At 42.3% G+C, this 23,152-nt stretch overlaps 2 protein-coding genes, 1 long non-coding RNA gene and 3 gene segments (V, D, J or C); 5 read left to right on the top strand and 1 right to left on the bottom strand.

Annotated features, from left to right (window-relative positions):
• Positions 1 to 366: 366 nt before the first annotated feature.
• Positions 367 to 23,152, bottom strand: part of LOC122886875 — a 122,779-nt gene continuing 99,993 nt past the window's right edge. For all 3 annotated transcript variants that reach the window (XM_044219656.1, XM_044219657.1, XM_044219658.1), the window contains one exon: positions 367 to 1,540. In XM_044219656.1, the coding sequence (XP_044075591.1) occupies positions 500 to 1,225 (726 nt within the window). In that variant the 5' untranslated portion in view covers positions 1,226 to 1,540 and the 3' untranslated portion in view covers positions 367 to 499. The remainder of the gene's footprint in view (positions 1,541 to 23,152) is intronic.
• Positions 1,722 to 3,364, top strand: LOC122886943. Its single transcript, XR_006380444.1, has 3 exons — positions 1,722 to 3,006; positions 3,097 to 3,140; positions 3,228 to 3,364. It is a non-coding gene; the product is annotated as an uncharacterized LOC122886943 (long non-coding RNA).
• On the top strand, positions 7,497 to 12,724 carry LOC122886671. Its single transcript, XM_044219149.1, has 6 exons — positions 7,497 to 7,556; positions 7,664 to 7,982; positions 8,419 to 8,453; positions 8,542 to 8,827; positions 11,958 to 12,103; positions 12,185 to 12,724. Exons 1-6 carry the CDS (start codon positions 7,502 to 7,504, stop codon positions 12,571 to 12,573), a joined length of 1,230 nt encoding a protein of 409 aa, XP_044075084.1. The 5' UTR covers positions 7,497 to 7,501; the 3' UTR covers positions 12,574 to 12,724.
• LOC122886915 lies at positions 8,013 to 9,084 on the top strand. The segment is given in 2 exon segments: positions 8,013 to 8,259; positions 8,542 to 9,084. Coding segments are annotated over 2 exon segments (429 nt in total).
• On the top strand, positions 12,716 to 13,671 carry LOC122886920. The segment is given in 2 exon segments: positions 12,716 to 12,823; positions 13,096 to 13,671. Coding segments are annotated over 2 exon segments (429 nt in total).
• Positions 16,216 to 16,840, top strand: LOC122886919. The segment is given in 2 exon segments: positions 16,216 to 16,287; positions 16,371 to 16,840. Coding segments are annotated over 2 exon segments (429 nt in total).

The raw sequence follows: 23,152 nt of genomic DNA on the forward strand, positions 1-23,152 counted from the left end.
CTGGTAGTGATAGTTTCTTCTGGTTTCAACAATATCCAGGAAAACCACCAGCGTTCCTCATCTCTTATTCATGAACAGGAAGACCAATATCAGATCCGGTCTCTGGACTGTCTTTTAAAGTGAGTGAGGATAGAACCCAAATGGATCTGCAGATCTCCTCTGCTGCAGTGACTGACTCTGCTGTGTACTACTGTGCTGTGACGCCCACAGTGACAGGAAACACCAAGACTCTGTACAAAAACCTTTGGAGCAAAGACAACAGAATACTCCACAACGTCCACTAGAGGGAATCACACACTGTTAACCTTCAGTGATATGTGATGATACAGTCTAGAATCATGGACACCTCCTCCATAAGTTGTTCCCTCAGTTATATATACAGCCTTTATTTAATCAGATCGTCTCACTGAGATCAGGCAGACCTGAGTACAGCAGGTAGAGAGAAACACAAGCTAAAGGACAGACAGCCTCAGAGACAGACGTCACAGATCATCTGGTCTTATGGAGATGGTGGTGGAGAGCGTTGTCTTACACATTGGTCCAAAACCTTCCACAGGTGTGAAACTGGGTTGAGATCAGGTGACTGTAAAGGCTGCAGCAGGGTGGTGGCATTGTGTCCCAGGGCTCTGTCTTTGAGGGTCTTTGCAAATATCTTCACTCGCTCTCTGTGTAGATGGAGTCCATCATAGAGGTCCCAGGTGCCAATGGTTGGGTGGGCCAGGTGGACGTTGGGTAAGGTGGCACATCCTCTTCTGATCTCCATATTAATGTCATGGATGACATGAGGAAGGGTGTCCGTCCTAGGCAGTAGGGTGGAGACCACAATGCAGGTGTCACGGAACTCCTTACTGACCTGCTCCGCCATCTTCCTCACCGCCTCAGCAGTGTCTTTACGGAGGCTGTGTAGGTCATTTGTTCCTGTGTGGATCACCAGGCATTGAGGGCTCTTGAGGGTCTCCTTTTTCAAAAGCTTCATTGCCTGACCTGTGGTGCTGCAGCGTTTAGATAACATTTTCTTAACAGGAAAACGCTTGTTTGCGTCAAGGAATTTCCCATGAGAGCCAGCCAGCAGGACCACTTGTGGGGCTTCCTCTTCAGGCTGAGTGGAGCGAAGCTGGGATGGGCAGAGCTGGCTGTGTGGATGTATCAGCAGGTTCCAGGGTACAGAGCAGAGAGGGTCGGACAGAGACAAGACAGGGAGAGTCTGTGTCTCAGTACTTGTCATTGTGGGGACTGATGAGAGTTGGTCTGTTAGGTGTTGGACTTGCCTGGTGAAGCTCCTTTCTCCATTCTCAGCATCCTCCTTCACTTTGGCTAACTGAGCACACTGTTCTCTAGACTTCCTCTGAGGTCAGATGTCAAGGCCTGGTTGTCTCTCTTGAGCTGCTGGAGCTCCTCTTTAAGCTGCTGTAGAGTGTTGTCTGGGTGGTCAGACAGCCTGGCTTTGGTCACCTCTTTGAATTCAGCAATTCCAGCTCCAGCAGGGCCATACTCTCCTTCAGCTGGTTGGTTGCGCTGGCAAGTCTCTGTCTGTCTCTCTCTGAAACAGATGTTACAATAAAAACATAGATCAACAGAAGATTTGTGATATTAAAATAGGTACAGATAAGACTAATAATTATATAATATAATAACAATAATAATCAATTGTAGACTTGCAGTTAAAATACAAATACAAAAAGTGAAAACTAAACACTGCAACATTTTCTCTCTCTCAGCATTATAGGTTCCCAGAGCCAGTTACCATGGTAATTGACCCTGAATTTAAGTTCTCTCTCTTTCTTTGGATGATGTTTTTATACTTTGTCCTGATTTGCTGCCAAGTTCGTTTTACACTACTGGTACCGCAGCTAATAGTGATGTGTCGGCTATATGAGCCGGCTCCTTTAAGTGAACGATGGGAGCCAGCTCCCGTCTGAGAGCCAGCTCCCGTCTGAGAGCCAGGTAGAGCAGAAATATTTTTTAAAATGATTTCCACGAATCCTTCATTATGGGACAGTGTCCAAGCTAAATGCAGTTCCTGAGTATAATGTTTAAATATGCTGTAGGCCTATCAAGTTTAAAGTTTAAGAGCTCTAATGTGCGGTTGCCATTGAGTCGATCAGCAATGTTCTGCCAGCATTCCTCGTTTGCCTTATTTGCAGCTACAGTATTGCTTTTTGCTGTAATGTTTTTTTCATATTCTTCATAGTGTTGTAGTTTGTCAAGCAGGGTAGCAGGGAAAGGACCCAAATGCAGACAAGTAGGCAGAGCAGGTGCAGATCAACCATTTAATGATAAACACAAAAAAGGCTTACACCTATTTCAGGCAGTCCAATTAACAATTCAGACAGGGAGCAGGCAAGCAGTCTTGAACAAAAGAAACAAAATCCAACAGTGGACAGTCAAAATCCAAAAATCCACAAACACACAAAGTGCAGGGAACCAACAAACCAGGGCGCTCGACAGTGGTGCAACGTACAACGACGAACTGACCCTGAACAAACAAAAACTCGGACTAAATACACTTAGGCAGGGGCGATACCGAGACACAGATGCAACTAATCAGGGTGGGGCAAACAATCAAAACTGGAGGGAAAAGCAGCATTGTTCAAATATTCATTCTCAGTTAACTTGTAATCGTTCTGATAAGAAATATCAAAGGGGCCGTAGCAGGTTCACAACAATTAGCAACTTTTATATGTTAGGGAACAAAGTGACTCAAAGGAAAGGAAACATGTCAGCTGACATTTCCAATGACGACTACATACAAGACATGTTATACTGGGAAAGGAGAGTGTCAGTAAAATGTGCTGAGTGTAAAGTTGTCAGTCGGGGAATAACACAGGGCTGTGAATGAGCCCTGTCACTGTGATCAGGCTCCTCCTTCTGATCCACCAACTTAGTGTTGATGAAGACTCAACAGAGATCACAGCCTTCTTTATACTCGCTGTAGCTCACAGTTACTCAACACTGCAGACATGACGCCTCTGTTCATCTCGGTGTTGCTGGCTGCTGTGTGCCTTGGTATGAACACAACTCTGTTTCTTTGACATCAATCCAACACTGACATGATTCTTTAACAGCACACTGATACTGTTTGTTGCTGTTTTACAGAATGCAGAGCACAAAAAGACAACGTGCTGCAAGCAAAAGAAGAGGTGACTGCTACTGAAGGAGAGGCAGTAACACTTGGCTGTCAATATAAAAGCAGTTCAACAAATAATTATCTCTTCTGGTACAAAGAGGATGGAGACAACAGCCCCAAATTCATACTGAGCAGAATTAAACTGGACCAAGGGAACACACCAGACGAGTTTAAGGAGAGATTTTCATCCACACTGGATTCCACCTTAAAATCAGTTCCTCTGAAGATCCAGAAGCTTCAGAAGTCTGACTCTGCTGTGTACTACTGTGCTCTGCAGCCCACAGTGACAGGAAACACCAAGACTCTGTACAAAAACCTTTGGAGCAAAGACAACAGAATAACGTCCACTAGAGGGAGTCACATACTGTTAACTTTCAGTGATATGTGATGATACAGTCTGGATTCTTTGCACTGATGACACAAACTTAAGAAAAATTAAGCCTAAATAATAAAACAAAAATGAAGGAGAGTGTTTTTATCCCTTGTTGTCAGCAGTTTCATGTGGGAACAATTGAGAGAAAATAGTTCCCACATGAAACTGCTCACAACAAACCTGTGGATTATCTTGCGGTAACCGGGTCATGATTTCTGGAAAGAGACTTTGCTGTCGAGATTTTCAAATGTAGTTTTTTTGCCGCTTTGACCTCCACAAGCCGAGTGCCATATAATCCCATTATATTCAAAACATGCAGACATCTCTACGGCCGATACCTCCAAAACTCGACAACTCACACCAAAACAACCTAGATGGATTAGCAGCTCTACAGGTAAAAGGAGAAAAATGTATGTTTGATTTTGGGGTGAACTGTCCCTTTAATGGCATCTTTTCTTCTTCTGTGGCCTGATTCTGTTTGGCCACTAGATGCCACTGTAACTGCTGTTAATCCAAGCTGACCACAGGTACTGTTCCTGAGTGATGGAGCAGGTTACAAGTGTCTCACATGAACATTTGAAGCTTTCAGCTGGTTCAGAAGAGTTTTATTTTAAGATTACTCTCAGTAACCGTTTACATTTATTCTCAAAGGAAATCTCTCATATTCAGCAGAAGTTGGCTGACTGAACTGTCACAGTGAGATAATGTGGACCAAATGATGCTTCTGTGCTACATGCATTTCAGTCTTGAGGAGGAATTAGTTTTTGTATCCAACATGAGTGAAACATGATGTATACGATGGTGACAGCAGCATCAGTGTGATTTCCAGAGTGGAAGGTAGTGTAGTGGAAGTGTAACTGAGAGAAGTGAAAATACAGAGCTACGAGGAGACGGAGAGATTCAGGGAGGAGCTGAGCTGTTACTGAACTATAGAAGAGAGAGGAACTTCCATATTCAGCAGAGTTCAATACACAAACCAGAAACATTACCTTTATTCAACATGCTGTCACTGGACTATTATGGACTTTCTCTACTGTTACTATCCATTCTAACAGGTGTGTTAGATTATGCAGCAAGAAAACGTTTAATTCCAATAACATCTGAACGTGAATCATTTATTACGACTTTAACAACATGAAATAACAGAATTATCTCTTCCTTCAGGTGTCAGCTGTGAAGAACTCACTCCAGTCAAGAGTGATGAGTCCAGTTTAGAAGGCAGCACTGTTACTCTGTCCTACACATACTCCAAACTTTCATCTAGTAATTATTTCTTCTGGTATCGACAATATCCAGGAAAAGCACCACAATTCCTGATCTCACACTCTGCTTCAGGAAAAGTAGGAAATAATCCAATCCCTGGATTGAAGATTAAAGTGGAGCAAAACCAAATCGATATGAACATCTCCTCTGCTGCAGTGACTGACTCTGCTCTGTACTACTGTGCTGTGAGGCCCACAGTGACAGGAAACACCAAGACTCTGTACAAAAACCTTTGGAGCAAAGACAACAGAATACTCCACAACATCCACTAGAGGGAGTCACATACTGTTAACCTTCCATGTATTTTATGATACAGTCTGGATTATTGTAGTGGTGATAGAATCAACAGAAAATGAAGCACTAAAGGTAAAACAGACTGAGGGAAAGTGTTGTTTCATACGACACAAAGTCTGATGATAATCAGGTGTGGTGGGATATAATTTATATGAACAATACATCTTCATAATCGAGCGTAACAGCAAATCCTCTGACATGTAATAGAGCTCAAATTAAACTGTGTAGGTCACTTGTTTTTGTGAGGCCCTCTCTTACATATTCATAACTGCCTTGTGTTGATAATTCATATAATTTGTCCAGTTCCAGGTATAATTTCATGGTGTTGAGCTTCCTCTGGTGGTCATTGTTAGGTTACATGAAGTCCATTGCACCAGTCTCTATTTTAGTTACCGCGTATCTGAAGCTAGTGTGCAGTTCAGCATTTTCTCTCAATGAAGTTTTGAGAATAAATGCCTGTGAGTATTACGTAACTTGATTTGTTGTATATTAATGATAGTTGGATGACAAAACAGGCTGTTTAGTTAGCTGTACCCTGTCTGGTTAGCTAGTCATGTGCTCAGGTTCACTTCAAATTGAATTGATATTGCCTACCTGGAAACACTGTATTTCATTATCTTCATGATATTTTTAGTTATTTTATTTGACAGTATGGTTGCTATAGAAATCTCCCTGTAAATGTATTATTGACCATTGTGAATGTATACTTACCTATCAGAATCAGAAATACTTTATTGATCCCCGAAGGGAAACTCTTTGTTATAGCAGCTCGCCTTTACTTCAGTGCACACAGGAGAAAGTACTAGCAAAAAATATAATATATTGTACCTGTAAAATGAAAGGAAGTAAATAACCACATGGACAACTAATTGTACTCAGATGTATTTTGTTTATATCAAGCGGCAACCTCCGAAGTGCCAAAACCTGCAGTTCCTCCATTGGCCATTTGATGCTCTAAAAGTGAGTCAATCCCCATAGACCCCTGTGTTAAAATGCAGCAGAAATAAACATGTTTACATGTTGGTACGAAAGATGGGTTTTGGCCTCTGAAGCTAATTCCCCCCTTCATGACAACTGTGAGGGGGTGAATTTTTATATAACTCACCCGTTTATATTATATTAATGCTTAAAGTTATGCCTAATTAAGGGCGTGGCTGCTTTCAGTGACAGGTGGGGGCCGCCATAGGTGGCTGTTTCAGCAACCAGGCTTCATTCGGCCCGCCTTAGCTCCACCCATCCACCCACTTTAATATTAGCCGGGATCCGGCAGAGTCAGGCACTGCACTGCACGGACGGAGCCACCACGCGTATACTTCATACAGTCTGTGGTTTATATATTTTGTTTCAGTTTTACAAAGAAAGGATTCAATGAGTCATAAAGAAAGCTAGAAAAAAAAGGAAACTAATTAAAGAACATAAACGTATTCAAACCTCAGGTCTGTATTTGATCAACTATGTTAGCTATCTGTCTAGTTTGGCACAGAGTCGTCAGGCGAGCACAGAATATTCCTAAATACGTAATGATTTTAATAATATCCCAAAAAGATGATAGTAAATATAATGACACACTATTACATATGATTATCATATTTAACTGGACTATTGGGAAAAAAAATCAAACAATTTGAATCAATTATCTCCATAATGTGGTCGCAACACAGACTCAGGTTTTGATTGCTTTTGTTCTTATCTTTATTAAAGAAGTTTCTCTGTTGTTCTCTCAGGCTGTGATTTCTTGTGGTGTACCACAGGGTTCAATCCTAGGTCCTCTTATTTTCTATTTACATTTTGCCTTTAGATCAAATTATGTTTAAACACATCATCAGTTTCCATTGTGTTACTGACAATATGTGATGATAGATTCCATTAAAATCCAGTAATTATGGAAGCTGGTTTAGAACGTAATGTGAAGTGCTGGTGTACCAGACCTTCCTACAATTGAGTGAGTCTAGAACAGAGATCATTTTACTTGCCTCTACAATTCTGGAAACCAGGTGAAATCAAATCTTGCTAAAGTGTCTGTTGATGTTAAGCTTACTGCTCATAGTCTGGGTAAAATATTTGACACTGAGATTTTCTTTCATTATCAGCTGACGTAAGAAGTCATGAAAAAATGTTTTCTCAACTTTAGAAGCAGAAATTAGGTCCTTCTTGTGTTTTTAAACCCTGAAAAGGTGATTCGTTCTTTAGATCATTGCAGCTACCTTTCTGTAACTAACGTTCTGAAAAACACAAAACAACATCTTCCCACCTCCAGCTGGTACAACATGCTGCTACCAGTCTGTTAACCGGGAGGAAGTGTAACAGAGAGAAGTGAAAATACAGAGCTACGAGGAGACGGAGAGATTCAGGGAGGAGCTGAGCTGTTACTGAACTATAGAGAGAGGAACTTCCATATTCAGTAGAGTTCAATACACAAACCAGAAACATTACCTTTATTCAACATGCTGTCACTGGACTATTATGGACTGTCTCTACTGTTACTATCCATTCTAACAGGTGTGTTAGATTATGCAGCAAGAAAACATTTAATTCCAGTAACATCTGAACGTGAATCATTTATTGAGACTTTAACAACATGAAATAACAGTTATCTCTTCCTTCAGGTATCAGCTGTGAAGAACTCACTCCAGTCAAGAATGAAGAGTTCAGTTTAGAAGGCAGCACTGTTACTCTGTCCTACACATACTCCAAAGCTGCTACTTATACTGATTATTTCTTCTGGTATCGACAATATCCAGGAAAACCACCAGAGTTCCTCATACTTCACTTGGGAACACAAAATGCAAAAAAGTGTGGACTGTCTGTTAAAGTGAGTGAGGATAAAACCCGAATGGATCTGCAGATCTCCTCTGCTGCAGTGACAGACTCTGCTGTGTACTACTGTGCTGTGAGGCCCACAGTGACAGCAAACCCACAGTCTCTGTACAAAAACACAAGCTGACACACTGACGAGCTGCTGGAAGCCTTTTTTCCACACTGTTGTACTGAAGTTTTGACCTCCACTAGAGGGCGACATTATCAAGTAGGCGGTGCACTACTTCTGCACTGTGTTCAACCATTGTGTCAATAATAACTGCTGCTGTGAAGAGAACAATTCTCAGACTGAATGTTGAACAGCAGCTAGTTTCTCCTGTTGATTTAAACCTTGTTGTAGAGATGGAACATTGGCTGTGGATTATTCTTGCTGCTCTTTTCTTTGGTAAGATAGAAAGCACAACATGTTTCCCCTCAACAGTTTTCAGCATATAACTGCGCTATCAGTACTTTCAATGTTCAGTATGAAGAGAAGCAAAATGTGATTTCTGTTGGCATTGACTATCTTCTAAACAACTAGTTATATGGTTTAATCTGACATCAGAGTCAAAATCAGAACTATTCTAGATCTGGAGCTAGGTAACTCTTTAAACCTGCTGACTGTTCTCCTTTAATCAATCATCTTTAATGATTCAGCTCTTCCTCTGTATGTTCTCTTCTTCCCCAGAGTGTAAAGGAGAAGAGAGAGTGATCCAGCCAACAGGACATGTCATTGCTACTGATGGAGACACAGTGACACTTGGCTGTACATTTGATAACAGTGACCCAGGTCCCACTTTGTTCTGGTACAAACAGGATGGAGACAACAGCCCCAAATTCATACTGAGCCGCTTTAAACTGGACCAAGGGAACACACCAGACGAGTTTAAGGAGAGATTTTCATCCACACTGGATTCCACCTTAAAATCAGTTCCTCTGAAGATCCAGAAGCTTCAGCTGTCTGACTCTGCTGTGTACTACTGTGCTCTGCGGCCCACAGTGACAGGAAACACCAAGACTCTGTACAAAAACCTTTGGAGCAAAGACAACAGAATACTCCACAACGTCCACTAGAGGGAGTCACACACTGTTAACCTTCAGTGATATGTGATGATACAGTCTAGAATCATGGACACCTCCTCCACAAGTTGTTCCCTCAGTTATATATACAGCCTTTATTTAATCAGGTCGTCTCACTGAGATCAGACAGACCTGAGTACAGCAGGTAGAGAGAAACAAAAGCTAAAGGACATACAGCAGCAGAGACAGTCGCAGATCTGAAGATGAAAGTTTATATTATATCATCTGGTCTCATGGAGATGGTGGTGGAGAGCGTTGTCTTACACGTTGGTCCAAAACCTTCCACAGGTGTGAAACTGGGCCGCAGCATTTTATTCACATCGTTTTCATCCTCACCAAACCGTTCAGTGAGCCCTGCTGCACCGAAGCAGCTGCATCTGATGTGTTTCTCCTCTCTTTTATTCAGCCTTTTCCTTTACTTTGGCCCCCCGTCTGTAGCAGGAAGCAATGCAGGAGCCACCCATGGTTGCATCAATTCATGGGTCATTTTCAGATGACACTGCTACGCTCAGTTTACTCACAAGCAACTCCAAAATTACCAGCTATAAAGCTGAAGCTGACCAGTTCGTGGACTGGGGTTCACATTGATAGTTACCTCGGCTGAAACACTCATGTTGCAAGTTTCTGTGTGAAAATCCATCGGTCAGCTTTAAGGCTAAAATATTTAGTCTGGTTTACGACGGCTAAGAAGATTATGGGAACACCCACACCCCTCAACCCCCATACAACAAAAGAAAATGTCTAAATATTCTCCCAGAAGTGACTTCTTTCTTTGGTCCAACATCTGTAACAGGCCTGACGACGACTGCACCTGCATCACTGTCACAGCATGCTAGCAAACAACTGGGGCTAATGATACCGGAGATTCTGCTAATCATAACAATGGAAATGAAAATCCTTCTACATAAACAGATGGCGATCATGATAAACAAGCACCACACAATGACACTCCTACAACTGAGACAGGTGAGGGAGATGCCACCACCAGACTGGGACAAGGCCCCACTAGCATATTACTTATTTACTACAACACGTATTAATATTATTGCTACCATTACATTAATATTATGTGGAATTTGCATTGTGCTACTGCATTTTCTCTCTCTCTCTCTCTCTCTCTGATGGTTGCCCACCCTGAGTGTGGTTCTGCTCGAGGTTTCTGCCTGTTAAAGGAAGTTTTTCCTTGCCACTGTCGCCAAGTGCTTGCTCATGGTGGGATTTGTTGGGTCTCTGTAAATAAATAATATTATAAAGAGTACGGTCGGGGGGGGGGTTAATGGGGTGCAGAAGACGGTGCTGGTTACTGACAAAAAAGAACTGTTCATGCCATGCACCAGCTACAGTCTAAACCTAGTCATGGTGGATGCTGCAGTATCAACAGTGGAGTCTTTGAGCTTCTTTGGGGTGCTGCAACATCTATACATAAACTTCAGCGCATTGACACAGAGATGGGAGCTTTTCAAGGCTAAAATCCCACTTTTTGATCATTTTAATTTATGTAAAGTGTCTCTGAGTACCCTGAAAAGAACTCTATAAATAAAATGCATCATTATTATTATTATCATTATTATTATTATTAGGTGACGGTGAAACTGTGTCTGCAGCCAGAGGCCTGGAATAGGGATCATGTCATTCCTGCTGACCTTTATTATCTGGTACAACGTTTTACATGAGGTGAATCGTGCCAGAAAGCTGCTCCAGAGCTCACATGTGGGAATCGATATGCGGCAGTATGAGGTCAAATATGTTCTGAAATTCCTCATGGAATACAGAGAGAACGGCCTTTCATCCACCCAAACAGATACCAGTAACATAGGTGAGGAGAATGGGATGCCAATGGTCTTTCCTACTGCACGTATCCGAAAACCAAAACGCCAGTTCCAGTGTGAGTCCCAAAATGCAGATCCTTCTCTGACAGTGACATCCACTGAACAGTTCAGGAGAGATGTTTTCCTTCCACTAGTGGACTCTGCCATCACAGGCAGTAGCGAGCTGATGGAGTCTTCATTTATGGAAGAGAGGAAATGAAAAAGGCCATCCAAAGTCGCACACTGAAAGACAGCTGCGTAAACATGAAGGGAACACTTGGCGATGTGGATGATGAGGACCTCTTGGTGAGATGTTGGCTGCAGTCAGTGCTGTGAAAGACACCACTGGCCTGCAGATTCTTAGCTATATTTACAGCAACAATTTAGTTGAACTTGATCCCAACCTCAGCCTTGCTCTGACTCATGGTACGAGGGCCTGTGACTGTAGCTACTGGAGAGAGAAACGTTTCTCACGCCTAAAGCGCATCAAAATGCATCTGAGGTCAACCATGCTCCAGGAGCATCTGTCATCTCTTGCTCAGATTTCAATGGAGCATGAGGTAACAAGCTCCTTGAAGTTCCTTGAAGAACCTCCTCCAAGAACTCAGACATTCGTCAATGCTCTTAGAGGGGCCTGCAAGAACTTTTAGGATTCCTCAGTATGAAATCTGGTTCCTCAAAGAACCCATTTGAATTAAGTTTCCTAGATGGTAGCTGTCAAAGTTCTGATTCAGCATCTGTCAAGTACATAGGATCCAGTCTGGAAATTAAAATTTTTGTAAAACAATCACAGTCCATAAAATAATTTACAGAACCAAACAAATTCATGAATGACCAAGTTATGATCAACCATGAAACTACACTAACTACTAGGGAGAATTTGACAGATGCAAACAATCTTCGCCTTTGAAGCTTAAAATCAACTTTGAAGGTGATTTACTTTTGTAAAGTCCTCTCATGATTTGATAAGTCCTCAAATGTGACACTAATGAAATAATGTGAATGATATTGTTTCAGTAAAGTATTTAATAAGTAATTCATACGGTTGTCATGTGTAATTGAATAGTAGTACATCGTCTGAGTAAAACTTTAACTCAGTCAGAACCTTCACATGTTCTGTCAAGTGAAATGATGTAATTTAGTGACTAGCAGCACCACAGCAGAGACAAACACACTATTTATCAGAGATGTGAGAGGAAGTAGGGAGGGATTAAAGGAGGAGCAAAACTGTGACTCAAGTACAGAAAATAAAAACTTTCACAGTGGTGTTTCATACAAAAACCAGGCAGATTCTCTTTATCTTTAAGATGCTGTCAGTGAACTTCAGTCTGTTTGTGACTTTGTTTCTGCTCACAATAAGAGGTAGGTGAGATAATCAACATTAAAACAGATTAATTGATAAAAACTTTCAAATCATTAAGTTATAGTTATTTCTTCCTTCAGGTGTCAGCTGTGAAGAACTCACTCCAGATAACGATGAAGAGTCCAGTTTAGAAGGCAGCACTGTTACCCTGTCCTACAAATACTCCAAACAAGCAACTGCTCTTGATTATTTCTTCTGGTATCGACAATATCCAGGAAAACCACCAGAGTTCCTCATCTCTCATTCAGGAAAAGGAACATTATTAAAGAATCTAATCCCGAGACTGCAGATTAAAGTGGAGCAAAACCAAATCAATCTGCAGATCTCCTCTGCCGCAGTGACAGACTCTGCTGTGTACTACTGTGCTGTGAAGCCCACAGTGACAGGAAACATCAAGACTCTGTACAAAAACCTTTGGAGCAAAGAGAATACTCCACAACGTCCACTAGAGGGAGTCACACACTGTTAACCTTCAATGTATTTTATGATACAGTCTGGACTCTCATGAGACACAGCTGTGATTTAGAGCTTCAGAAATGAATCTAATTTGACGTATGCGTCTCCTCCTCCTTCTTGGCAGAGAACTGTTTGATTCCAGCTGTGAACATCAGACCAAACAACTTACAAAATTTTTTCACACTGAACATTAAGTGACAGCATTTCACCTCCGTCAACATGGAAAAACTCGCTGCAGTTTTGTTCTTTTTCACTCTCGTAGGGTACGCATTATGTTTCTGACAAGAAAGCCTGAAATACGAAGACATTTTCAAAGCATCACAGATCTCGTTTGGATATTGTTTTATATGAAGTTCAGAACTGAACTTTTCAAAGATTTAGATGTTATAACTTCATCACTAATAACTGCTCACTAAACTGTTTAACAGCATCATTTGTTTTAACAGAAAAATGTCATTGTGTGCTGTTTTTCAAATGAAGGATTTCTCCCTTTGGAACAGAACTCTAAATATAACATGTTGTTTCCCTCACTAGGTAACAGCTTGGAAGATGATATTACTGCCAGCAGAGCTGAAGTGTTTTCATCAGAGGGCCTTAGTGTTACTCTGTCCTGTAACTATTCAGTTAAAGCTGATAATCTCCAGTGGTATCGACAGGATCCTGGATCAGCTCCTCAGTTCCTTCTCCTGATCACTGATACCAAAGAGCCTTCAATGGTGAAAGCAAAACCTCCACACCCTCGACTGACTGCTAAACTGAATGAGGAGAGAAATCGAGTGGATCTGGAGATCTCCTCTGCTGCAGTGACTGACTCTGCTGTGTACTACTGTGCTCTGCGGCCCACAGTGACAGGAAACACCAAGACTCTGTACAAAAACCTTTGGAGCAAAGACAACAGAATACTCCACAACGTCCACTAGAGGGAGTCACACACTGTTAACCTTCAGTGATATGTGATGATACAGTCTAGAATCATGGACACCTCCTCCACAAGTTGTTCCCTCAGTTATATATACAGCCTTTATTTAATCAGGTCGTCTCACTGAGATCAGACACACCTGAGTACAGCAGGTAGAGAGAAACACAAGCTAAAGGACACACAGCATCAGAGACAGACGTCACAGATCATCTGGTCTTATGGAGATGGTGGTGGAGAGCGATGTCTTACACGTTGGTCCAAAACCTTCCACAGGTGTGAAACTGGGTTGAGATCAGGTGACTGTAAAGGCCGCAGCATTTTATTCACATCGTTTTCATCCTCACCAAACCGTTCAGTGAGCCCTGCTGCACCGAAGCAGCTGCATCTGATGTGTTTCTCCACTCTTTTATTCAGCTTTTCCTTTACTTTGGCCCCCATCTGTAGCAGGAAGCAATACAAGGGCCACCTATGGATGCATCAATTCACGGGTGTCATTTTCAGATGACACTGCTACGCTCAGTTTACTCACAAGCAACTCCAAAATTACCAGCTATAAAGCTGAAGTGGACCAGTTTGTGGACTGGTGTGATCAGTGTACTACAAAGTCAAGAAACTGTGAAAGATCCCAGAACAATGGAGATCATAGTTCTGTTGGCATACATGGCAGTGACATCAGACACATCACTTATTACAAATATTTTAGTGTTCACACTGATAGTTACCTCGGCTGAAACACACATGTTGTAAGTTTCTGTGCGAAACTCCATCGGTCAGGTTTAAGGCTCAAATATTTAGTCTGGTTTACGACGGCTAAGAAGATTATGTGAACACCCACACCCCTCAACCCCCAAGACCCTTTTGAGCAGTCTAGGCCTACTACTTGGCAGGCCAACAGGATTTTAGCTGACGCACCTATCCTAGTGGTGCTGATAAATGGAAAATATTATACAACAAAAGAAAATGTCTAAATATTCTCCCAGAAGTGACTTCTTTCTTTGGTCCAGCATCTGTAACAGGCCTGACGACGACTGCACCTACATCACTGTCACAGCATGCTACCAAACAACTGGGGCTATTGATATGGGAGATTCTACTAATCATAACAATGGAAATGAAAACCTTTCTACTCAAACAGATGGCGATAATGATAAACAAGCACCACACAATGACACTCCTACAACTGAGACAGGTGAGGGGATGCCACCACCAGCACTCCAGACTGGGACAAGGCCCCACTAGCATATTACTTATTTACTACAACACGTATTAATATTACTGCTACCATTACATTATTATGTGGAATTTGCATTGTGCTACTGTATATTTTTTCTCTCTATCTTTCTCTGATGGTTGCCTCTTAAAGGAAGTTTTTCCTTGCCACTGTCACCATGTGCTTTCTTATGGTGTGGTTTGGTTGGGTCTCTGTAAATAATATTATGAAGAGTACGGTCTAGACCTACTCTTTAGGAAAAGTACAATGAGATAACTTCTGTTGTGAATTGGCGCTATATAAATAAAATCAAATTGAATTGAATAGCATTCACAGAGACCAATCCGGCACATTGGCCAACACCTTTTACCAGTGACCAATGGATCGATATTGTTAGTAGAGGTCCCGTTCAGTTAAGGGACATTAACTTTCCACAGAGTCAATCATGCCATTGTTTTACCAAGGACAGATATTCTATTAAGATGAAAAATGCAGAAACCATTCGTAAGTCATGGTTAGTGTACTCACAATCATCCGATTCACTCTTCGGTGACTGCTGTACGCTTTTTGGCCAGCAAAGACGAAGTTTCACTTGAGGAGGATTTCAGAATGTGGGAGCGACTGACTCTTACACTCACGCATAGCCATTGACAGCACTTACCAAGAAATGCAAATACTGGAAAAAAACACTGGAGTGATGTCATGAAGAGGTTAATTACCATAGTCTGTCACCTTGCAGAATGAAACTTTGCTTTCCGTGGCCATAGTTCCACCCTACATGAAATTCATAGGTCTGGTGAAGCTGCTCGCCGAGTTCAATCCAGTGATGAGCGAACACGTCAGATGGAGATAAGACACTGGATGCAATAACAGAGAGTAAACTAATCAAATTGCTACTCTTTGATAATGGACGGCACCACTAACGCTGCACACAGAGCAACTCTGTGATACTGTGGTTTGTCAAATGCCAAGTCGGTGTCAGGACTACTGTTAGCGAGCATTTAATCAGGTTCCTACCAGTGCTTAACACATCAGGTGCAGGTGCAGGATTTGATATGTGAAAATGCAGGGCGCAGGCAAATAACAACGAGAGCAATATGCGATCGGGGGTGGGGGGTGCACCAGCTACAGTCTAAACCTAGTCATGGTGGATGCTGCAGTATCAACAGTGGAGTCTTTGAGCTTCTTTGGGGTGCTGCAACATATATAGATATTGTTTGAGTACAGTATTTAATAAGTAATTCATATGGTTGCCATGTGTAATTGAATAGTAGTATATCGTCTGAGTAAAACTTTAACTCAGTCAGGACCTTCACGTGTTCTGTCAAGTGTCAGTCAATGTTACCTTATCAGCTACTTGTGATGATGTAATTTAGTGAGTAGCAGCACCACAGAAGAGACAAACACACTATTTGTCAGAGTTATGAGAGGAAGGAGGGAGAGATTAAGGGAGGAGCAAAACTGTGACGCAAGTACAGAAAAGACCCAAACTTTCACAGTGGTGTTTCATACAAAAACCAGGCAGATTCTCTTCATCTTTAAGATGCTGTCAGTGAACTTCAGTCTGTTTATGACTTTGTTTCTGCTGACAACAAGAGGTAGGTGAGATAATCAACATTAAAACAAATTCATTGATAAAAACTTTCAAATCATTAAGTTACAGAGTTATTTCTTCCTTCAGGTATCAGCTGTGAAGAACTCACTCCAGATAACGATGAAGAGTCCAGTTTAGAAGGCAGCACTGTTACTCTGTCCTACAAATACTCCAAACAAGCAACTGGTGGTGATTATTTCTTCTGGTATCGACAATTTCCAGGAAAACCACCTGAGTTCCTCATCTCTCATTCAGGAACAGGAACATTATTAAAGAATCTAATCCCGAGACTGCAGATTAAAGTGGAGCAAAACCAAATCAGTCTGCAGATCTCCTCTGCTGCAGTGACAGACTCTGCTGTGTACTACTGTGCTCTGCAGCCCACAGTGACAGGAAACACCAAGACTCTGTACAAAAACCTTTGGAGCAAAGACAACAGAATACTCCACAACGTCCACTAGAGGGAGTCACACACTGTTAACCTTCAGTGGTTTACGATGATACAGTCTGGATTCTTTGCACTGATGACAGAAAAATGAAGCCTAAATAATAAAACAAAAATGAAGGAGTGTTTTTATCCCTTGTTGTCAGCAGTTTCATGTGGGAACAATGGAGAGAAAATAGTTCCCACATGAAACTGCTCACAACAAACCTGTGGATTATTGAGTAACCAGGTCATGATTTCTGGAAAGAGACTTTGTTGTCGAGTTTTTCTAATGTAGTTTTTTTTTGCAACTTTGAGCTCCACAAGCCGAGTGCCATATAGTCCCATTATATTCAAAACATGCAGACATCTCTACGGCCGATATCTCCAAAACTCGACAACTCAAACCAAAACTATCCAGATGGATAAACAACAACTTTACAGGTAAGAGGAGAAATATGTATGATTGATTTTAGGTGAACTGTCCCTTTAATGGTAGAAAAGGTTTCAGTCGTAGTCATCTGGACACTGTTTTCAGAATCAAGACGTTTCGGCTCCCATCCGGAAGTCATTCTCAATTGTGAAAAAATTGGGCGGGAACTGGAAATTTAAACTACTCTGAGTTACATAAGCCCTGCCCTCAGGAAGGAATCTGCCTGAGTATCTGTAAATAGCTAGTTTCACCTGAAACTGACCTAATAGTTTCAAGATGGCCCAGTAATCAGGCCTATTGTTCTCTGGCTGCATCTACTTCATCACTGCTAAGTGCCTGATTAGCATGTGATAGGCGTGACCAAGGTGATAATACACTCTGATAGACTTTGGGCAGATTAAATCTCAGACCACCATTTCTGTTCAAAGAGGGGTTCTCTTTCTTCACAAAAATGGCTTCCTTGACGCCCCGTTCAAACCAACTCTTCTCTCTACTAAGAATCTTCACCTCGCTGTCTTCAAATGTGTGGTTTGTAGCTTTTAAATGCAAATGCACGGCGCTCTGTAATCCTGAGTTAGCGTGTCGTCTGTGCTGATAAAGTCTTTTGTGAAGTGGCTGTTTGGTTTCGCCTATGTACCGTTCTTTGCAGTTTTCCTCACTGCACTGAATGGAGTAGACAACATTGCTCTGTTTCTGTGTGGGTAACCTGTCCTTAGGGTGAACGAGTTTCTGTCTTAAAGTGTTGCCTGGTTTAAAGAAGACAGGAACATCGTGCTGTCTAAAGATCCTTTGTAGTTTTTCAGACAGTCCAGACACATAAGGAATGGAGACACCGTTCCTTCTTGGTTCAGTTACACTTTTGTCCTGTTTTTGGCTCTTTTAACTTTGTTGATAGCCCAAGTAGGATAACCACAGGCTGAGAGTGCATTCTGGACATGCCTTTCCTCTTTCTTCTTACCCTCTGAGCCTGTGGGCACTTCTTTGGCTCTGTGCTGTAATGTCCGGATTACACCCAGCTTGTGCTGTAGTGGATGGTGTGAGTCAAAGAGCAGGTATTGATCCGTATGTGTTGGTTTCCTGTACACTTCTATCTGGAGCTTTCCGTCCTCTCCTCTGAGAGTAGAACAATCAAGAAAGGCCAAGCGGTTCTCTTTTGCATCCTCACGCGTGAACTTGATGTTGGGGTCCACCGTATTAATATGCTCTGAGAACGCTTCCAAGTCTTGTTTCTTGATTTTCACAAAGGTGTCATCCACGTAACGGTACCAATGACTTGGTGGTGTGCCCGGGAACGAGGATAATGCCTTCTTCTCAAACTGTTCCATGTACAGGTTGGCCACAATGGGAGAGACCGGAGAGCCCATAGCACAACCGTGAATCTGTCTGTAGAAGTGTCCCGGGAATTGGAAGTAGGTTGTGTTGAGACAGATGTCTAATAGTTTACATATGTGTTCAGGTGTAAGCTTGGTCCTTTGCTGCAAGGTGGAGTCCTCCTGCAGTCTTCTCATCACCGCTGACACTGCTTCTGAGGTTGGGATGCAAGTGAACAAGGACACTACATCATAAGAAACCATAACGTCATCTGGGTCCAACTGGAGATGTTTCACTTTGTCCACAAATTTCTGTGTGTTTTCCACATGATGTACTGTGTTCCCCACCAACGGAGCCAAGATTGTAGTCAAATGTTTGGCTATGTTGTATGTGATGGAATCTGTGCTGCACACGATGGGTCTGAGTGGAACATTCTCTTTGTGAATTTTGGGAAGGCCATAGATGCATGGAATGGCTTCCCCAGGGTATAGTCTGTAGTACAGAGGCCTGTCTATCACCTCCTCCTTCTCAAGCTTCTGTAGACAGTCTATAACCTTCTTCTTGTAGCCATTGGTTGGATCTCTTTTAAGTTTTTCATATGTGGTTGTGTCTTCAAGAAGGTTGTTGACCTTGGTTTCATAATCGGCTGTGTTCAGAATCACAGTGCAGCGACCCTTGTCTGCTGGTAGAATGTTTATGCTGTGATCCTTCTGCAGTGCTGAGAGTGCCCTCCTCTCTTCGGATGTAATGTTGGAAGGAGGTGGTTTGGCACTCTTTAATGTTGCAGTGACACGTAGCCTCAGGTCTGCAGCCTCTGCTTCAGTCATCTTGTTCTTCCTAATGGCTGTTTCGGTGGCTGTGATGTAGTCCACTGTAGGGATGTGGTTGGATGTAACTGAAAAGTTGAGCCCTTTGGAGAGCACATCTTTTCTGCCTGTGTCAGGATGCGGTCTGATAAGTTTTTGATCCAATTGTTTCTGTTAATACATGTCTCACTTTGTTCAGTCCCTGATCTCCTGTTGTGCTGGTCCTTTCCTAGATTCTTCTTATTCAAAAGGATGTTAAATTTCTTAATTTGCCGCTCCTTGCTCTTCCTATGTTGTGCACCCTGTGCTACCTGTGTAAAGTCCATCACTCTCTTGAGGATTTCTTCTGGGACAATGCTTGATAACTTCTTCTGCAAAAATTCTATTCTGTTCTTCAAATTGTCTATTCTTAAGTTGTTTTCCTGATCCTTTCACTAAGCATCTGGGTCAGGTTTCTTCTCCAAATCTTCTCTGCTCTGTGTCCTTTTACTGGTGGTTTAATCTGTAGGCTCTTGGGAATAATCTTGCTCTGCCTGCATCTTAGATTAAAACGGAGATGGTTCCTGTGGTCTGCTAATTTCCTGGCTGTGTTTTCGAGTTCCCGAACCAGATCCACGGTTTTCTGCCCAAAATTCTTCAAAATAAGACGGTGTAGTCCCTCATTCGTCCAGGAGTGTTCTATCGTAGAAAAGGTTTCAGTCGTAGTCATCTGGACACTGTTTTCAGAATCAAGACGTTTCGGCTCCCATCCGGAAGTCATTCTCAATTGTGAAAAAATTGGACGGGAACTGGAAATTTAAACTACTCTGAGTTACATAAGCCCTGCCCTCAGGAAGGAATCTGCCTGAGTATCTGTAAATAGCTAGTTTCACCTGAAACTGACCTAATAGTTTCAAGATGGCCCAGTAATCAGGCCTATTGTTCTCTGGCTGCATCTACTTCATCACTGCTAAGTGCCTGATTAGCATGTGATAGGCGTGACCAAGGTGATAATACACTCTGATAGACTTTGGGCAGATTAAATCTCAGACCACCATTTCTGTTCAAAGAGGGTTCTCTTTCTTCACAAAAATGGCTTCCTTGACGCCCGTTCAAACCAACTCTTCTCTCTACTAAGAATCTTCACCTCGCTGTCTTCAAATGTGTGGTTTGTAGCTTTTAAATGCAAATGCACGGCGCTCTGTAATCCTGAGTTAGCGTGTCGTCTGTGCTGATAAAGTCTTTTGTGAAGTGGCTGTTTGGTTTCGCCTATGTACCGTTCTTTGCAGTTTTCCTCACTGCACTGAATGGAGTAGACAACATTGCTCTGTTTCTGTGTGGGTAACCTGTCCTTAGGGTGAACGAGTTTCTGTCTTAATAGACAGCACGATGTTCCTGTCTTCTTTAAACCAGGCAACACTTTAAGACAGAATCACAGTGCAGCGACCCTTGTCTGCTGGTAGAATGTTTATGCTGTGATCCTTCTGCAGTGCTGAGAGTGCCCTCCTCTCTTCGGATGTAATGTTGGAAGGAGGTGGTTTGGCACTCTTTAATGTTGCAGTGACACGTAGCCTCAGGTCTGCAGCCTCTGCTTCAGTCATCTTGTTCTTCCTAATGGCTGTTTCGGTGGCTGTGATGTAGTCCACTGTAGGGATGTGGTTGGATGTAACTGAAAAGTTGAGCCCTTTGGAGAGCACATCTTTTTCTGCCTGTGTCAGGATGCGGTCTGATAAGTTTTTGATCCAATTGTTTCTGTTAATACATGTCTCACTTTGTTCAGTCCCTGATCTCCTGTTGTGCTGGTCCTTTCCTAGATTCTTCTTATTCAAAAGGATGTTAAATTTCTTAATTTGCCGCTCCTTGCTCTTCCTATGTTGTGCACCCTGTGCTACCTGTGTAAAGTCCATCACTCTCTTGAGGATTTCTTCTGGGACAATGCTTGATAACTTCTTCTGCAAAAATTCTATTCTGTTCTTCAAATTGTCTATTCTTAAGTTGTTTTCCCTGATCCTTTCACTAAGCATCTGGGTCAGGTTTCTTCTCCAAATCTTCTCTGCTCTGTGTCCTTTTACTGGTGGTTTAATCTGTAGGCTCTTGGGAATAATCTTGCTCTGCCTGCATCTTAGATTAAAACGGAGATGGTTCCTGTGGTCTGCTAATTTCCTGGCTGTGTTTTCGAGTTCCCGAACCAGATCCACGGTTTTCTGCCCAAAATTCTTCAAAATAAGACGGTGTAGTCCCTCATTCGTCCAGGAGTGTTCTATCGTAAAAGTCTATCAGAGTGTATTATCACCTTGGTCACGCCTATCACATGCTAATCAGGCACTTAGCAGTGATGAAGTAGATGCAGCCAGAGAACAATAGGCCTGATTACTGGGCCATCTTGAAACTATTAGGTCAGTTTCAGGTGAAACTAGCTATTTACAGATACTCAGGCAGATTCCTTCCTGAGGGCAGGGCTTATGTAACTCAGAGTAGTTTAAATTTCCAGTTCCCGTCCAATTTTTCACAATTGAGAATGACTTCCGGATGGGAGCCGAAACGTCTTGATTCTGAAAACAGTGTCCAGATGACTACGACTGAAACCTTTTCTACGATAGAACACTCCTGGACGAATGAGGGACTACACCGTCTTATTTTGAAGAATTTTGGGCAGAAAACCGTGGATCTGGTTGGGAACTCGAAAACACAGCCAGGAAATTAGCAGACCACAGGAACCATCTCCGTTTTAATCTAAGATGCAGGCAGAGCAAGATTATTCCCAAGAGCCTACAGATTAAACCACCAGTAAAAGGACACAGAGCAGAGAAGATTTGGAGAAGAAACCTGACCCAGATGCTTAGTGAAAGGATCAGGAAAACAACTTAAGAATAGACAATTTGAAGAACAGAATAGAATTTTTGCAGAAGAAGTTATCAAGCATTGTCCCAGAAGAAATCCTCAAGAGAGTGATGGACTTTACACAGGTAGCACAGGGTGCACAACATAGGAAGAGCAAGGAGCGGCAAATTAAGAAATTTAACATCCTTTTGAATAAGAAGAATCTAGGAAAGGACCAGCACAACAGGAGATCAGGGACTGAACAAAGTGAGACATGTATTAACAGAAACAATTGGATCAAAAACTTATCAGACCGCATCCTGACACAGGCAGAAAAGATGTGCTCTCCAAAGGGCTCAACTTTTCAGTTACATCCAACCACATCCCTACAGTGGACTACATCACAGCCACCGAAACAGCCATTAGGAAGAACAAGATGACTGAAGCAGAGGCTGCAGACCTGAGGCTACGTGTCACTGCAACATTAAAGAGTGCCAAACCACCTCCTTCCAACATTACATCCGAAGAGAGGAGGGCACTCTCAGCACTGCAGAAGGATCACAGCATAAACATTCTACCAGCAGACAAGGGTCGCTGCACTGTGATTCTGAACACAGCCGATTATGAAACCAAGGTCAACAACCTTCTTGAAGACACAACCACATATGAAAAACTTAAAGAGATCCAACCAATGGCTACAAGAAGAAGGTTATAGACTGTCTACAGAAGCTTGAGAAGGAGGAGGTGATAGACAGGCCTCTGTACTACAGACTATACCCTGGGGAAGCCATTCCATGCATCTATGGCCTTCCCAAAATTCACAAAGAGAATGTTCCACTCAGACCCATCGTGTGCAGCACAGATTCCATCACATACAACATAGCCAAACATTTGACTACAATCTTGGCTCCGTTGGTGGGAACACAGTACATCATGTGGAAAACACACAGAAATTTGTGGACAAAGTGAAACATCTCCAGTTGGACCCAGATGACGTTATGGTTTCTTATGATGTAGTGTCCTTGTTCACTTGCATCCCAACCTCAGAAGCAGTGTCAGCGGTGATGAGAAGACTGCAGGAGGACTCCACCTTGCA

Source organism: Siniperca chuatsi, linkage group LG13, assembly GCF_020085105.1.
Source record: "Siniperca chuatsi isolate FFG_IHB_CAS linkage group LG13, ASM2008510v1, whole genome shotgun sequence".
Classification (NCBI taxonomy): domain Eukaryota; kingdom Metazoa; phylum Chordata; class Actinopteri; order Centrarchiformes; family Sinipercidae; genus Siniperca; species Siniperca chuatsi.

What these genes read in the sequence shown, in the direction of transcription:
- LOC122886671 (XM_044219149.1), top strand. Translation starts at nt 7,502, where the DNA reads ATGCTGTCACTGGACTATTATGGACTGTCTCTACTGTTACTATCCATT. An exon ending in GTTACTATCCATTCTAACAG is followed by an intron (nt 7,557 to 7,663) that starts GTGTGTTAGATT and finishes CTCTTCCTTCAG; the next exon opens with GTATCAGCTGTGAAGAACTC. An exon ending in TATTCTAGATCTGGAGCTAG is followed by an intron (nt 8,454 to 8,541) that starts GTAACTCTTTAA and finishes CTTCTTCCCCAG; the next exon opens with AGTGTAAAGGAGAAGAGAGA.